Here is an 18911-nt window from a genome sequence, read left to right as displayed (position 1 = left end):
GTTTTTAGAGAGTAATGCAATTAATATCACTGGGGGGAGTTGTTAGAAGCCTAAAGTTGATCAAGTGTTCATTTTACAACTTAATGATTGTCATTAGTATTTACATTTTGCTCTGTTAGATTTTTGTTCTAACCTTGTGTATATTATCAACACAAGTTTATTACCATAAAATTTTCAAAAATGAAGCATCGTGAAATTTTGAGTGAAGAAGAATTTGTGGGTGAATTTCATGCACCGAAATTTCTCTGATTGTTCAAGTGTCATATATACTACTGTCTCAGAAGATGATCATTCTTAAGAATATAGTTCTGATTCAGTGTGAATATTAGACCAAAAAAAGATAAAAAACCTTAGCAATTGATTCTGATTCGGAAAGTGAAAATGAAACCCACTGTGCTGGAGAATGCTCCTTTGCTTCTACAGAAGTGAATTGAAGATAACATTTCATGAAATTAAAAGACTTTACAGGTGTGTCAGGTGTAAATATTGAATGTAATAACCTGCAAAGTGTTAGTGAAATAACAGAATTAATTTTTGGTAAGGACTTTTTCAAGTTGGTTGCTTCTCAAAGAAAGTTGTGTCATGAACAGAATGAAAAATCATATAAGAAGTATGAGAAGGCTTTAAAATGGACTGATGTAACCAATAGTGACATGAAGAAGTTTCTTGGATTAATAATTTTGATGGGACAAATAAAGTCACACTGGAAAGAGTATTGATTGATTGATCCCTTACTTGAAACACCTATCTTTCCAAAGATTATGATGAGAAGAAGTTTGGAACAAATAATGATATTTCTTCACTTTAATGGTAGCTTGGAAACTCTGCTTCCTGCAGACAGAATTTCCAAAGTTAAACCTCTTCTGGATTATTTTCCATCTGTATACCCAAACAAGAGCCATCACTTGTGGAGAGGATGACTTAGATTCAAAACCTATAATCCTGGAAAATGTACAAAATATGGAATTTTGGTCAGGATGGATAGCAAATGTGAAACTGATATATATGCAAACTTGAGATTTACACAGGTGAAGGAAAGAAATTGCAAGAAACAATATTATCAGTCCTACAACCTTATCTTGGTTCATGGCACCATATTTACCAAGACAGTTATTACAACAGTGTGTCCACATCTAAAACGTTGTTGAAAAATAAAACCAGAATTTGTGGGACTATAAGAGAGAATCCTGGTCTACCAAACCAATTAAAGGAGAAATCTAAAAATCTACAGAAGGGAGAAATGACATTCACATGGAAGGGAGACGTTATTCTTATATGGAAAGACAAGAGGTTAGTCCTCCTGGTGACAACAATTCATGACACCTCCATAGCATCTACAGGAAAGGAAGACGGGAGGACTGGTCATCAGATAACTAAGCCCACTTGTATATTAGAGTATAATAAATATATGAAAGGAGTTGATCGATCTGATCAATATTTAGCAAACTTTAGTATCCTCCAGGAAACTTGAAAATGGTATAAGAAAGTGGGCTTCTATTTGAGTAATTGTGGTTTATTCAATGCGTTTAAAATTAATTGTAGCCTTAATGCACAGAGTAAAATGACTTACAAGCAATTTTTGTTAGCGGTAGCTAGAGAATGTGTAACTGACCATTCTGGTGAATGTAGTGGTAGTACTGCACCTGGTCCTTCTTGTGGCATTTTTAAAAGAGCCGCCCACAAAGATCCACCTTGTTGACTATCAGGTAAAAGAAAATAACATGTTCTAGAGGAAGTAATACCCACAGGACTAAAAAATGCCACCAGAAAGTGTAGGTTCTGCTCTTTTGTAATAGGTGTTCTGTTCCTCTGCACAGAGGTGACTGCTATACTGCGTATCACACTTGAACGAAGTACTAGAATACTTTAGTAAGATATGTAAGATAAGTTTCAAATAAATACATTAAGTGCAAAAAAGTTGTTGATATTTACTCAAATGTGGGTGTTTAAGTATTCACTTACATAACAAATCACCGGCCACAGGCATTAGTTTCTGCCAAAATCCCCCAGTCAATAATGTGTTAAAATTTGTATGAAGACAAAAAGACCCTGGATAGCCAAAGCAATCATTTTTTTAAAATATTTTTTGGCCGTGCCAGGTCTTAGTCACGGCATGCAGGATCTTTGTTGCCATGTGTGAGATCTTTGTTGTGGCATGCAGGATCTTTTTCACTTGCGGCATGTGGGATCTTTAGTTGCGGCATGCAGGATCTAGTTTCCTGACTAGGGATTCAACCAGGGCCCCCTGCATTGGGAGCATGGAGTCTTAACCACTGGGACTACCAGGGAAGGCCTGCCAAACCAATCTTGAGAAAGAAAAAGGAAGCTGGAGGAATCAGGCTTCCTGAGTTCAGACTATACTACAAAGCTACAGTCATCAAAATAGTATGTTACTGCACAAAAACAGAAAGATAGATCAATGGAACAGGTTAGAAAACTCACAAATAAATGCATGCGCCTATGGTCAGTTAATCTATGATAAAGGAGGCAAGAGTATACAATGGAGAAAAGACAGTCTCTTTAATAAATGGTACCGGGAAAACTGGACAGCTACATGTACAAAAATGAAATTAGAACATTTCTTTAACACCATACACAAAATTAAACTCAAAATGGATTAAAGACCTAAGTGTAAGACCTGATACTATAAAACTCATAGAAGAAAACATAAGCAGAACACTCTTTGACATAAATCACAGCAAAATCTTTTTCGATCCTTTGCCCAGAGTGATGGAAAGAAAAACAAATAAATGGAACGTAATTATACTCAAAAGCTTTTGCATAGAATGGGAGAAAATATTTTCAAATGATGTGACTGACAAAGGATTAATCTCCAAAGTTTACAAACAGCACATGCAGCTCAATATCAAAAAAACAAACAATCCAATCAAAAAACTGGCCAAAGACCTAAACAGACATTTCTCCAAAGAAGACATACAGATGGCCAGGAGGCACATGAAAAGATTCTCAACATCACTAAGTATTAGAGAAATGCAAATCAAAACTACAATGAGATACCACCTCACACCAGTCAGAATGTTCATCATTAAAAAGTCTACAAATAATAGATGCTGGAGAGGTTGTGGAGAAAAGGGAGCCCTCCTACCCTGTTGGTGGGAACATAAATTGGTACAAGCACTGTGGAGAACAGTATGGAGGTTTCTTTCAAAACTAAGAATAGAGCTACCATATGATCCAGCAATCCCATTCCTGGATATATATTCAGAGAAAACCATGGTTTCAAAGGATACATCCACCCCAATGTTCATTGTAATGCTGTTTACAGTAGCCAAACATGGAAGCAACCTAAATGTTCATTGACAGATGAATGGTTAAAGAAGATATGGTACATATATACGGTGGAATATTACTCAGCCATTAAAAAGAATGAAAAATGCCATTTGTAGCAACATGGATGGACCTGGAGATTACCACACTAAGTGAAGTAAGTTATTCTAACAAAGTCAAATATACAATATCACTGATATGCAGAATCTAGAAAAAATGATACAAATGAACTTATTTACAAAACAGAAACACAGAATTAGAGAATGAATTTATGGTTACCAGAGGGAATGGGTGGGGTGGGGGTAGGGATAGATTGGGAGTTTGGGATTGACATGTACACAGTACTAAATTTAAAATAGATAACCAACAAAGACCTACTGTATAAAACAGGGAACTCGGCTCAATATTCTGTAATAATCTAAGTGGGAAAAGAATTTGAAAAAGAATATATACTTATGTGTATAACTGAATCACTTTGCTGTACGCCTGTAACTAACACATCATTGTTAATCAACTGTACTCCAATATAAAATAAAAATTTTTTGAAAAAAGAAAAATATCATGGGTTATGATATAATAAAACCTACCTACCTGACATTTTATCTAAGAATGCTTGCTTTATTCCTGCATATTAAATTGTTCCAGAAGTCATAGATAATCGTTTGGTTAATAGCTTTTTAGAATCTCTATCCAAAATTTCTACTTAAAAAAAAAATTGTCCTACCTTGAGTTAGGAATCTTTACATAATAAAAAGGAAAATATTCTTCTAAAGAAGTATTGGCCAGCCTATTTATTAACCCTGTCCCTTTTAAGAATTCTCTTCAAAATAAGTGTTTTCAGACATGCACCATGTTCTGAAAACTTTCATGGCATATTTTTCTTCATTTTAGAGAGAACTGTATGATATGTTCATGTTTCCATGTTATGACTAACATGAAAGAACCCAAAGTGCTTCTGTTTACTGGCTCAGCTATTTTAATATGGTAATTTAAAGTTTCAACTGTTTTGAGTTTGGATTCAGCTCTTTATATCTGTTTATGCAAAGCAGTAACCCCTGAGGCATTGTGGTAGAATATTCTCTTCTGATGTTGACTCGGCTGTCACTTGAATATTGTGGACTCCCTTTTAGTAGCCACTTCTCTCTTCTATAGTTTCAATCTAATGGGTATTATTTAGAAGTTGGATTGATTTACAGAGTATTTTATACTGAAACCTGTAAACATATAGGTTTATTTCTATTCTTCATGTCCATAATTACATTTTTGTTGAGCTAGAGGTTTCAGGAGGACCTGATTAAAACCTTTATACCATTAGTAGAATATTACTTTATAATTACACAGAATGATTAAAAATAGAGCTTAGTATATGCTGTAAGCCTGTACAGTTTCTTACTCATTTTTCTTACTTACTATGCCCAGAATCTGGTGCTTGGCCCATAATTGGCATTTCATATATGTTGTTGATTCATGAATACTTAGCATATTTTGTCAAAACAAGCATGGTGTGAATAACCACTTATGTCATTTTATTATTATTTTAATATTTTTCCAAAACAATTATATTCATAAATACAAATATTTTATTCTTTTCTAAATGTTACTTTTTAGTAGTTTGCTTGGGAATGGTAATTAATCACTTTTATTTTCCTTTTCATGAATTGCAGTAATTAATAACCACTTAGAATCTCATACATAGTATTTTAAATAGCTTTTACGTTTATAGCATTAAGAAGTTCTTTAGATTATAGCATTTAAACTTCATTTAGGTGTAGTGTTGAAAATATGCTTCTTTTAAAGTTTACTTTAATTCCTCATAGTGCTTTTAAAGATGAGAAAATCTTGGGGCTTAATGTACTTTGCCTTGGGTAATAATAGCTGATAGTGTGTGATAGAGGCTAGATTTGAATCTGGTATTCTAAAGTCTATTATCTTAATTATTTTGACATCACCACAATGGAAAACTTAAGTAAAACTTAAGTAGGTGAACCTTAGAGTGGGCATTCTTTCTTTCCTTTTCTGTTCTTCCTGTGTCCCTTTACTCCATGGTTCACTCTCGAGTATTTCTGTCAGGACTGTCCCTCTTTTTAAGTATCTGTTCTCCATTCTTTACATTAAAAGCCAATTGGCAGGAATTACGTGGTGGTCCAGTGGTTAGGACTCTGTGCTTCCACTGCAAGGGCTACGGGTTCGATGATCCCTGATTGGGGAACTAAGTTCCCACAAGGCACGTGGCAAGGCCAAAAATAAAACAAAAAACACCAATGGGTCAATTACTCAATCATCAGATATTTACTGTGTACCCTTATGTGCTGTCACTGCTGTAGGTGCTCTGAGGAAGAGTCGTATACATAATTCCTAACTTTTAAGTAATTCATCTAGCTGGGACATCAAATTAACATTAATTAAACGTCTGCAAGACAGTATAGTGAACCATTGGCTGGAAGCTTGATAGGAATTTTATAAAGAAGGAAACAGGAAGGAACAATGGGCTTCAAAGAGAATCAGATTGAGTTTGTACATTACAGGCAGAATAAGTTGGGGGAAATTATGTGGTTCTTTATTGGTGTAAATTAGTATAATATCTTTGGTATTTTAAAACTTTTATATTTCAAACAAAAAATATAAATTGGCATACTATATTTGATTTTTTTAGCATTCATGTTTCAGGAAGTGTGTAACGTTGTTAAATATTTAACTGTGAAACGATGGATTTTATAATCTGTCGATTCTATTACCTTTTCATTATTTTACATACCACCAGGTTCTCACTTCCCTCCTTACCCATTTTTAGTTCCTTAGTTGATTATCTAAACCACTCCCTTGTCTTGCATCCTGAATTCTGTTTCACTTTCTTGCATTTTCAAACTTACTTAGTTAAAATATAGCTTTGCTTAAATGCAATCCTTTGTATTCCCCATCTGCACCTATGTAACTGAAGTTATCTGGGGAAAAATATACAACCGTGATCCCTGGTGGTACTTTAAATTCTTAATCATTAAATTCCATTGGACCCTTAATGTTGTTTAGCAGTCATGGATATTCCCCTAGTCTGTTTGCTCCTAGAAGGCTATTATATATCTTCTCTTTTCTCAGAGCCTAAGTGCATCCTCTTCCAAGCTTATTCTTAAGGATGGCTTTACATGCTAATTAATTGGAAAAGTAGAAGCAATGAGCAAATAATTTCTATCAGCTCTGGGCTCCTTTACCCTATCTTCTCTCCTGTTGCATCACTAAATTCTCTATACTCCTGATTATAGCCAGCCCTCTACTTGTTCAGTGAATCCTATCCCTTTTTGACTATATAAGGAAGTTGCTCCAGAAATTTTCTCCTCTTTCCTGTATCATCAAAATTACCTTCTTGTTGGATTATTACTGTCAGAATTCACTCACTTGGAAAAAATACTTATTGAGTGCTATATGTTAGTTCTCGGTGCTAACAATATATTAGTAGAGCTTATATTCTAGTTGAAGAAACAGTAAATAAAAAAGATATTAAGTTAGTCATCTCATATGTACAAAGATGGAAACATGCTATGGGAAATAAACAGTAAAGCAGGTAAGAGGAGTTGGGGTGTCCTAGGTAAAGGATGCAGATTTCATTACTGAGTGGCATGGTTGAGGTAGGCTTCAATGTGAAGATTAGAATTGATTTAAGACTTGAAGGAGGTGAGGAGTTAACTGTGGGGTTGTGTGAGGGGAAGAATGCCTGGCAGAAGGCACAACTAGACAAAAGCCCCTAAAGAGAGAGAGTGCAGTGCATTTCCTCAACAACACTGTCTGCTGCAGTGTCAGCAGACAGCCCTATCCTATTTTCTCTTGTTGTCCAATACCAGATATCCTTTGGAGTGTAGCTCAGGTGTACACCTAATAATAGCAGCTAACATTTATTGAAAACTTACTCTGTGTCACACACCATGCTAAGTACTACAATTACGTATTATTAATCCCTACATCAATTTTATGATGCAGGAACTCTTACTGCTTCCCATTTAATACTTGAAGACCAGAGAAATTAATTGACTTGTCTAAGCTTGCATCGTTAATGGTAGGAAAAAAAGTTGAATCCAGGCACAGTAGTATTGAAATCCATACTTTTAGCCACTATGCTATGTTCCTTTTCTTTGAAGTCTTCCTAGATATAGATAACTGCTGACAGAATTTATCACTTCTGACTGACTGGCTCTAGGTACTATAGATTACTAAGAGTTTTAGGGGGTGCATACTGTCAAAGGCTTATAATCTAGGTAGGGATAAGGATACCTTCTTAAAAATGATAAATAGTAATATAAGATACTCTATGCTAAGTGAAAAATGAGGGGTACAATAATAAATAATGAGAATGTAGAGTGGAGAATGTAGTGAGAATGTTATGAGAATATAGCTTGGGGAATGGTCAGTCTAGGACCAGGTTGTTATAAAAAGCTTCATGGAAGGAGTAGAATTTGATCTGGACTTAAAGGACAGGTATTCTTTTGGCTGTTGGGGATTACATATGGTTAGGGGTAAAATAAATGGAAAACATTCCAAATAGTAGTATTAGCTGGATCAAAGGTATAGATAGAGGAAAGAGCAAGATGTATTTAAGGAAAGTTTAATAGTCCAATTTGGCTGGTTAATAGAGCATGTGACCAGAATGGGTGATGGATTGGAAAGGAATACTGAAATTAGGTTATGAACAAACAGCCTTGAGTGGAGATCCATAGAAATCCGTAAGGTTGCAGTGGTTTGTTTAGAATAGAACTCTGTACTTCTCAACTGTTTACTTCTTGGTTTAAGTATAAGTATATTCAAGGAGACATTTTATTTTATTTCTAGAATGCCAGTTAATGAAAACAGAACGACCAAAGCCAAACACATTTATTATCAGATGTCTCCAGTGGACCACTGTTATAGAGAGAACATTTCATGTAGACACTCCAGAGGAAAGGTAAGAAACTCATTTTTTCCATTTTGTGAAAAAGTGACAATTAGTCAAAAGGTGTATATGTATCTGACTTGACCACTTGTAAATATCTGTAAATATACTTGTAAAATGCTATAGTCCCCTAATTATTCTGTTTCTGGTATAACAGATAAATGACAGGCTTACAAAAATACTAAATCAAAACCTCTAGAAGTGCTATAAGATGTACTTTTTAACAGAAAATAGAGCATTTAAAAGTTAAAATGTAAATTAAAGAGGACATTTTAATCACCAAGCTACCTTTTAAACATTATGTAATTGATTGTGTTCATATTTGGAATTCTAAGGCTGGTGACGGCAAAAGGTTTCAAGTAGTGTGCCATTATGCAAGTGACTTCCTGGAGTGTTACGCTGAGAAGGATTCTGAGATTGGGTCTAAGCTCAGTGAGGAAAAAAAAATCAGGCTTGATGGGCATTGACTATCATCACTGCTAAAGAGGGGGGGTGGCAAAATGTTAGTAACTAGCACACCAGCTTCATCAGGCCCACATTTCATCCTCCTGATCTACTTACTATCCTCCAATTCTGTCTTAATACCTTTTATCTGGTGGCTCTGATACTGAGTTAGGTCCAACAACCACAAAATCACTTTTCTACACGTTATCATATATGATCCAAATCAGAAACTTTGTGAAGTTATATGTTATTAGCCTTATTTTCCAAATGAATAAGTTAGGTCCTAAGAGACTTGTCTAAGATTTAAAACAAAAACAACCTCTTCCCCAAATGTAGTAAATAGTAAAGTATTATTTTAATAATACTCTTTTCATCAATAAATAGTAAACAGTAACGTATGATTAATTACTTCAGGAAATATAGAAAAGAAGAAAAATAGAAAAGAATGAAAATTTACTCAGAATTCTAATTATACAACCAGAGTTAGGGACTGATAATATTTTCTTTTATATTCTTCCAGTCTTACTCTGTGCAGATGTACTTAGGTCTTTGGTATACATAAAATTTGGTATGTCCTCCCTCCCCACACACCCTTGTCTTCCCTGACCATTTCTATGTGCTGGATCCTCAGTTTGCTTATGTCTCCACCCATAACCATTGTTGGGCTAGTTACCATGTATCTTTCAGATCAGAGCTTAAAATGTCACATTTCCTACAAAACATTCTCTGACTCTTATAGAAGAGGTAGGACTCCCTTGCTATATACTTAGTTATCTCCTTGTATCCTTTGTATCAAGTATATCTCCACTGTAATCTTTGTTTGCCTTTCTCACTTGACTGTAAGATTCTTGACTAGCAAGTATCATATCTTCCTTGCTCATTATTTTATATTTAGCACGCAGTCCAGGGTCTGACATAGTATTTGTTAACTGGCTGAATGAACAGAACTTTTCCCATGTCAGTATATAGTCTTTGAAAATATTATTCTTAGTGGGTTTATAACATCCTATTGAAACATTAATTTTTTCATTTATGTTGGCAAAGCTGGACTTAAGCCATATCTTAATAATTATTACTAGTTTTTCAAAATAGTCTCAGCTTTTTAAGTACATTCTTTAAAAGTTTTGATTAAAAAACATAACATGAAATCTACATAACAAATTTTTAAGTTATGGTATTGTATTATGAACTATATGCACATTACTGTAGAGCAGATCTCTATATCTTTTTCATCTTGCATGGCTGAACCTCCATACCACTGAATAGCAACTCCCCATTTCCCTTTCTCACCCCTGTCAACCACCATTCTACTTTCTGCTTCTATGAGTTTGACTACCTCACCTTATAGATACCTCATATAAGTGGAAGCATACAATATTTGTCTTTCCGTGATTGTTTCATTTCACTTAGCATAACGTCCATGTTGTAGCATATGACAGGATTTCCTTCTTTTTTTTAAGATTATAATGTTCCATTATATGTTTATACCATATTTTCTTTATCCATTCAACCATCAATGAACATTTAGGTTGTTTCCATCACTTAGCTATTTTGAATAATACTGCAGTGAACAGGGGAGTACAAATATCTCTTCGAGATCCTGATTTCAATTCTTTGGGATAAATACCTGGAAGTGGATTGCTGGATCTTAGGGTAGTTTTATTTTTAAATTTTTTAATTAAAAAAAATTTTAATTGAAGTATAATTGATTTACAGTGTTGTGTTAGTTTCAGGTATACAGCAAAGTGATTCAGTTATACAAATAAATTATTTTTTTTCAGATTCATTTCCCTTATAGGCTATTATAAAATATTGAGTGTAGTTCCCTGTGCTATACAGTAGGTCCTTGTTGGTTATGTATTTTACATATAGTAGTTTGTACCTGTTAATCCCAAACTCCTGTGTTAATTAATCTTTTGAGGAGCTTCCATAGTATTTTCCATAGTGGCTGCGCCATTTTATATTCCCATCAGCAGTGCACAAGGTTTCCAATTTCTCCACATTCTCACAGTCTTGTAGAGGCCATTCTAACAGGTGTGACATGATGTCTCATGTGGTTTGACTTGCATTCCCATGTTGATTAATGATGTTGAACATCTTTTCATATAACTGTGATCATTTGTATATCTTCTTTGAAGAAATAACTATTCAAGTCTTTTGGTCATTTTAAAAAGCAGTTTATTTGTTTATAGTAATCTCTTATAATCCTTTTTATTTTTGTAGTATCAGTTTTAATGTCTCCTCTTCCACTTCTGATTTTATTTGAGTCTTCTCTCCTTTTTTTCTTAGTTTAGCTAAAGCTTTGTCAATTTTGTTGATCTTTTCAGCAACCCAACTGTTACTTTCATTGATATTTCTATTCTCTATGTTGTGTGTTTCTGGTCTAATGTTTATTATTTTCTTCCTTCTGCTAACTGTAGGCTTAGTGTGTATGTATAAAGTTAGGTTGCTTATTTGAGGTCTTTGCTCTTTTTTAATGTAGACATTTATAACCAAAAAACTTCCATCTTAGTACCACTTTTGCTGCAACCCATAAGTTTTGGTATATGGTATTTTTGTTTGCATTTGTCTCAAGATTTTTTTATTTCTCTTTTGATTTCTTCTTGAATTCATTGGTTGTTCAGTAGTATGTAATATGCACATATTTGCAGATTTTCCACTTTTCTTTCTTGTATTGATTTCTAGTTCTATCTCACTGTGGTCAAAAAAGATACTTGGTATGATTTCAGTCTTCTTAACTTTGTTAAGACTTTTTTATGACCAAACATGTTATCTATCTTGGAGAGTGTGCACTTAAGAAGAATGTTTATTTTGCTGCTGTTTGGTGGAATGTTCTGTATATGTCTGTTAGAGCACTTTGATCTATATAGCATTGTTCAAGTTCTGTTTCCACATTGATCTTATGTCTGGATATTCTATCTGTTATTAAAAGAGGGGTTTTGAAATCTCCTATTACTGTAATGCTGTCACTTCTCCAGTTTTGTTAGTGTTTGTTTCATATATTGCTGTCTTGTTGAGTTCACACATATTTATAATTGTTATATCTCCCTGGTGAGTTGACCATCTTACCGTTATATAATGTCACTCTTTGTCTCTTGTGACAGTTTTTGATATAAAGTCTATGTTGTCTGGTGAAAGTATGGTTACCCCTGCTCTATTTTGTTTATCATTTTTTAATATCTTCTTCCATTCTTGTGCTTTAACCTATGTATGTCCTAATATCTAAATTGAGTATCTTTAGCCAGCGTATCATGGGATCTTTGTTTATTCATTCAGCCACTCTGTATCTTTTTATTGAGTTAAATCCATTTACCTTTTTAAGGTAATTACTGATGGGGATTTGCCATTTTTTTAACTGTTTTCTGTTTGACTTGTTGCGTTTTTTTTTTTTTTTTTTGGTGCCTCTTTTCCTCTCCTGTCATCTTCCTTTGTGTTTCATTGATGTTTTTGTATTAACATGCTTTGATTTCTTTCTCATTTTCTCTTGTGTATTTCTTATAGGTATTTTCTTTGTAGTTACCTTAGAGCTGATATAAAATATCTTAAAGTTATAACAATCTATTTTAAAATGTTAATAACTTAAGTTGCATACAGACCTCTACTCTTTTACTTAAATCCTCATACTTTATGTTCTTGGTGTCATAATCACGTCTTTTTATATTGAGTATCCATTAACATGTTTCTATATTTATAGTTTTTTAAATACTTTTTTTTTTCTTTTTTTGCGGTATGCGGGCCTCTCACTGCTGTGACCTCTCCCGTTGCGGAGCACAGGCTCCGGACGCGCAGGCTCAGCAGCCATGGCTCACGGGCCCAGCTGCTCTGCGGCATGTGGGATCTTCCCGGACCGGGTCATGAACCTGTGTCCCCTGCATCGGCAGGTGGACTGTCAACCACTGCGCCACCAGGGAAGCCCAGTTTTTTAAATACTTTTGTCTTTTAACTTCTGTATGAGAATTAAGTGACTTACATACCATTGTTACAGTATTCTAATGGTATGTATTTTAAATATCTTTTTGTGTTTCTGTCTAGTGTCCTTTTGTTTCAATTTGAAGGACTCCCTTCAGCATTTCTTGTAAGGCAGGTCTAGTAGTGATGAACACCCTCAGCTTTTGTTTACTTGGGAAACTCTTTATTTCTCTTTTATTTTTGAAGGAGAAAGTTTTGACAATTATTTATTCTTGGTTGGCAGTTTTTGCCTCTAAACACTTTAAATATATCATTTCACTGTCTTCAGACCTACAATGTTTCTGCTGAGAAATTCACTGATAGTCTTATGGAAACTCCCTTGTAGGTGATGAGTAGCTTTTCTCTTGCTTCTTTAAAGATTCTCTCTTTGTGTTTGACTTTTGACAATTTCATTATAATGTGTCTTAGTGTAGACTTTTATTTTGGCTCATCCTAGCTGAATCTGGATGTCCCCTTCCTTTCACATATTTTGGAAGTTTTCAGCTATTATTTTTCCAAATAAGCTTTCTGCCCCCTTTTCCCTTTCTTCTCCTTCTGGGACTCCCGTAATGCATTTAATGGTCCATTTGATGGTACCTCATATGTCCCTTAGGCTTTCTTCACTCCTTTTCATTCTTTTTTCTTTTTGCTCCTTTACCTGGATAGTTTCAAATGACATGTTTTTGAGTTTTCTGATTCTTTCTTCTACTTGATCATGACTGCTGTTGAACCTGTCTGTTTAATTTTTCAGTTCAGTTATTGTATTCTTAACCTTCAGTTTAAAAATATATATTCTCTCTCTGGTGATATTCTCATATTGTTCAAGTATCATTGTACTGAGGTCATTGAGCATCTCTCTTACAGTTATTTTGAATTCTTTGTGAGATCATTGATATACCTCTTTGTCTGTAGGGTCTGTTTCTAGAGAATTATTTAATTCTCTTAATTGGGTTATGTTTCCCTGTTTCTTCATTTGTCTTGTAAGTTTGTGTTGGGATCTGCACACTTGTAAAAACAGCCACCTCTCCCATCTTTAGAAATTGGCTTTGTGCAAGGAATGACCTTTACCAGTCAGCCCAGCTACAGATTCTAGTGAACTCTTCAGCATTGTCTGTGGATGTGACTTCTCTGGATTGGTGCATGTAAATCTCCAGTTAGAAAGACTTGCGGGTTTCTTTTTTCAGGAGCTCATAATCTCTTACTCCTTCTAGTGCTTGTCTGCAGTACTGCAGATTCTCTGGAGCCACAAGCCCCCTAGCTCTGTTTTGTTCTCAGCACTACCTAGGCTTCTAGATTATGCCAGGTCCCATCAGTGCTCCAAGTCAGATGAGACAGGACCCAGTCCCGTGGGCAGTTCTCGAGAAACCAGACTATTGGATGCATACTGAACTCTTCTCTTTATCCCCTGAGGGAGAGGCTGCTTACTTGGGATACAGGAGCCTCTTAACTGATTTTTGGATTTCTCACAAAGGAAATTAATCTATGTATTGTTATTGAGTCAGTGTCTCTTTGGGGGGAAGGAGGATCTAGGGCTTCCTATTCTGCCATTTTTCTGATGTCTCCAGTGCATTCTTCAGGTTATTTTTTTAAGGTCTAAAGAAAATCTTTATTAGTATTTTATTTTATTATTATTTTTTTTGGCGGTATGCGGGCCTCTCACTGTTCTGGCCTCTCCCATTGTGGAGCACAGGCTCTGGACGCGCAGGCTCAGTGGCCATGGCCCATGGGCCTAGCCACTCCGCAGCATGTGGGATCTTCCCGGACTGGGGCACAAACCCGTGTCCCCTGCATCGATAGGCGGACTCTCAACCACTGTGCCACCAGGGAAGCCCTTTATTAGTATTTTAAATGAACTGCCTTAAACTTACAAATTAATTTGGAATACATTGATACATTTATAATATTTAGCATTACACTAGAGTACATGCTGTTTATATTTACTTAAATACTTTGGTAGAGTTTTCTCTCTATTTGAAACAGTGAGCTAATTTGTAGCTATTTCATATTTTTATTGCTTTTGTGATTAGGATGTTTGTCATTATTTTTTCTTATTTCTTGTGTCTAGAACGAAAGCTGTTGGTTTCTGTTTATTATGTAACTGAAAACATTTATTCTTTTGTTGACATAGCATCTTCAGGTAACACCAGTTTTGTCTCTTCCTTTCTGATCATATTATCTATTATTTCTCTGTGTTTCTAAGCAATATTTAATAATTTTCATGACAGCAGATATACTTTTTTCTCCAATTTTAATAAATGCACTTCAAAATATTCACTGTTAAATATGATTTTTTATATATACTTTATTATGTCATACAGGAACATTGACATTATGAAACAAGTCATTTCCTTTTCTTATAACTTATCACTTTGTCACCACCATGCCCCACTACACTCACACCCCCAGTTGCATGTTCACACATACATGCCCCTTGTGTTATAGCTATATTTATTTACCTGTAGTTTACCAAATACTAATAGTGGGTTCTCACATCACCTGGAGTTCTTTCTGGCTTTTTTTGGCCCTATGATAGGAATACCTTCCTTTGTCTGTCTGTTCCTCACATTCTCTTCCTTTACCAACTCATTGTACATTTCCATTTATAAGTCACCTTTTTCTTTTGATCCCCATCCCAAACTTTCCATTGTTTTTCTTAGACACCACTGTACTCAATACATGCTTGTTATATTTTACCTATAACACCTTGTGATACTTATTCACAATACCAATAGGCTTCCCCTATCACTGTAAGTTCTCCCTACTCCATGCCTTATTTGAGCTTTAGCAGCACTCATATATTAGATATTTTAATTAAATACTTGTTTCAGATAAATGATTAGCTTATGAAAATTGTTTAGTTTTTGTATAAGTGGTATATACTTTAATATGAATACGTTTTCATAGGGGTCTCTGTTCTGTTTTCTAAATTGACTGCATTTTCCAACATTACATAAGAATTAGAAAATTGGATACCTTCTTTCAGTTAGTGAAATACTTGGGCACAATATTCTTTTATATATATATATATATATACACACACACAGACACACACACAATCTGTGTTGTTCACTTATGGTGAATTAGGTAATTTTGGTTAGTAGTCCACCTAAGAACTTACTAGAAAAGCTGGACAGAATTTTCACAAAAAGGGTTGGGGGGAGGTGACATCCAAGAGCCAATAAGGATGTGAAGAATTATGGGTCAAAACACTCTGGAAGAAAGAAACCCAGAAAAGTGAGCCCACTCTTTCTCTAGGGGTATCTGCCAATTCTAGAAGACATGTCTGACATGTTAAGATTTGGAGTAACTGTCAGATCTGTGAATCAAATTTTGGAATCCGGGGCCTACCAAAAGGAGACATGGTAAATGACTATATTTTAGGTTGCCTCTCTAAAGGACTATACCCTAGAATAAAATGTAAACTGTATTTAGACTTACCTTTTAAGGATTGAAGTCTAGCATTAAATTATCTCATTCCTTAAATTTGGTGAACATAATCCCCTTTTGCGAGTCTCCTACAAGCCTGCTAAAAGCAAATCTCTAAAAGAAGATTATATCTTATTAGGTCTCAAACTATTTCCTTTTTCATGTACATTGTTCAATACTCGTTAAAAAAAACAAGTATACAAATATTCAAGACAGTGTGGCCAAAACCACAAAAACAAAATAGACAACAGAGTCAGATTCATAGGGGCTCCAGATAATGGAGTTATCAGGCAGATTAAAATAAATATGTATTAGTATGTTCAAGGAAATAAAAGTTAAGGCTGAGAAATTCAGCATAGAGCTAGAAATTATAAAATAATGAATAAAATGAGAATTATAAAATTAAAAAATAAGATATTTAAAGTTCTTAGTGTTAGTGGGAGGTTTTAGTAATAAATTTGACCTAGCATTAGGGAAAGTTAGTGAACTCAAAGATATGGTTCTAATAATATCCAGTTGAAAAATGAAAAGATAGAAGGATAGAAAATAAAGATAAATAAGAGCCAAATGTAAGATAAAGGGAATGCAGCGAGATGGTCTTACATAACACACATTTGGAGTCTCAAAAAATAAGAGTGAAAGAATGGGGCAGAAAGTACTTGAAGAGATAATGGCTGAAAACTTTATAAAATGTCTAAAAAGATATCAAATCACTTATTCAAGAAGTCCTATAAATCCTTATGGAAGAAAAAATAGAAGGAAAACCCACCTAGTTTTGTTAGACTTTTGAAAACAAAAGAAAGTGGGAAAATCAACAAAGCACATAGAGATAAAAAATACTTTGCCTTCAGAGGAGCAACAATGAGATCAAGAGGTAAGAGATCAACAGAAACCACTGACATGGAATGTATAGAATGGAATGATAGTCAGAGTTAATGTGCTGAAGGAAAATAAGTGCTAATGACCTAAAATATTTTCCAGAAATAAAAGTAAAATTAAAATATGTCAGTTGAATATTTTAACAATTTCAGTTAAATATTGATAACAATTTAAGAGGTATGGCCAACATGGTGGAGAAGGGAGACGTTGAGCTCTACTCCTCCCACAGGCACATCAGAATTGCAACTGTTTACAGATGAGAACAACCTGAAGACTAGCACGAGAGATTTTTCAAAACTAAAGATATAAAAATGGGTAGGAGGAGTGGAGACAGTTGCAGAGGTTCTCCCCAAAGGGTGAGAGGTCCAAGCCTTACATCACGCTCCCCAGCACAGGGATCCTGCACCAGGAAGAGGAGCACCCAGAATGTCTGGCTTTGAAAGTGAGCAAGACTCACATATGGGAGAGCTGGAGGACTGTAGGAAACAGACTTGCTCTTAAAGGACTCATGTAAAATCTCCCAATGCAGAGGCCACAGAGGCAGTAATTTGAAGAGAGCCTGAGTCAGACCCACTTGCTTGATGACCTTGAGCCTCCCAGAGAGGCAGAAGGCAACTATGACTCCCCCTAGGGATATAGATGCTGGCAGCAGCCATTTTGGAGAGCTCCTTCTACCAAAAGGACACTGGTGCTGGTAAGCAGCATTTTGAAGTTTTCCTTCTAGATTATCAGCACTGGTAGCTTGCCCACCCATCAGCCAGGAAGCACCAGCATGGAACCCAACAGGCCCTGGCTCTGCCCACCAGCCCCAGGGCCCCACACACCAGTGGGTCTGGATCAGCCTTGGGAGCCCTCAGGCACCACAGTCAACCTACTAGCGGGCCAGCAGCATCACGGGGACCTCCCAGAACCCACAAACAGCTGGCTTGGGACATGACCTAGCTATCCCACCAACCGGGTAGCACCCAAATACCCTGGGCCCTGAAGCTGGTGACCCCAGAACCTGGCCTTGACCACCAGAAGATAAGAACTAGCCTCAGCACCTCCTGGACCATGAAGCCAGCTGTACTGGGACCCAGCCCCACCCACTAGTAGGCTGGCAGCCTCCACATGTCAGGGCCTGTTATCCAACCAACTCGGGGGTCAACACCCCCTACCACTGTGCCTATGGTGGTCAGCCCTGCCACAGGAGAAGGGCCCATACAGCCCACATGGAGGCACCATATAGCTCTGGTGACCAGAGGGAGGTGTGCTGCTAAGCCCCATATGAGGATTCCTACATAAGTCCATTTCTCTAAACTGGGAAATGTAACCAACCTACCTAATACATAGAAATAAAAACAGAGAATTATGCAAAGTGAGGTAACAGAGAAATATGTTCCAAACAAAGGAACAAGATAAAACCCCAGAAGAACTAAGTGAAGTAGAGGAAAGCAATTTACTGGATAAAGAGTTCAAGGTAATGATCATAAAGATGCTCAACATACTCAGGAGAAGAAAGGATGAGCACAGTGAGAAATTTAACAAAGAGTTAGAAAATGTAAAGAACAACCAGAGAAAACTGAAGAATACAATAGCTGAAATAAAAAATACACTAGAAGGAATCAATAATAGATTAGATGATAGACGGAAAGATCAGTGAACTGGAAGACAGAGTAGTGGAAATCACACAGGATGAACTGAAAAAAGAAAAAGGAATTAAAAAAAATAAAGTTCGTTTAAGAGACCTGGGGACAACATCAGACATACTAACATTCACATTATAAGAGATCCCGGAAGGAGAAGAGAGAGAGAAAGAGGAGAGAACTTATTTGAATAAATAATAGCTAAAAACTTCTTTAACCTGGAAAAGGAAACAGACATCTGGTCCAGGAGACATAGAGGCCAAAATAAAATGAATCTAAAGAGATTCATACCAATACATACTGTAATTAAAATGGCAAAATTTAAAGAAAGAGAATCTTGAAAGTAGCAAGGGAAAAGCAAGTAGTTATGTACAAGGGAATGTCCT

General features: G+C 35.6%; 1 protein-coding gene across 4 annotated transcripts in view; it reads left to right on the top strand.

The window, feature by feature from the left end:
• The window catches only part of AKT3 (AKT serine/threonine kinase 3), a 386558-nt gene that overhangs the window by 168775 nt on the left and 198872 nt on the right, over positions 1–18911 (top strand). For all 4 annotated transcript variants that reach the window (XM_032643721.1, XM_032643865.1, XM_032643791.1 and 1 more), the window contains one exon: positions 8104–8215. In XM_032643721.1, coding sequence (XP_032499612.1) covers positions 8104–8215 — 112 coding nt within the window. The remainder of the gene's footprint in view (positions 1–8103; positions 8216–18911) is intronic.

The sequence above is a fragment of the Phocoena sinus genome, chromosome 1 (assembly GCF_008692025.1).
Source record: "Phocoena sinus isolate mPhoSin1 chromosome 1, mPhoSin1.pri, whole genome shotgun sequence".
NCBI classification, from domain to species: Eukaryota; Metazoa; Chordata; class Mammalia; order Artiodactyla; family Phocoenidae; genus Phocoena; species Phocoena sinus.
This window is presented reverse-complemented; position numbering and strand designations above follow the sequence as displayed.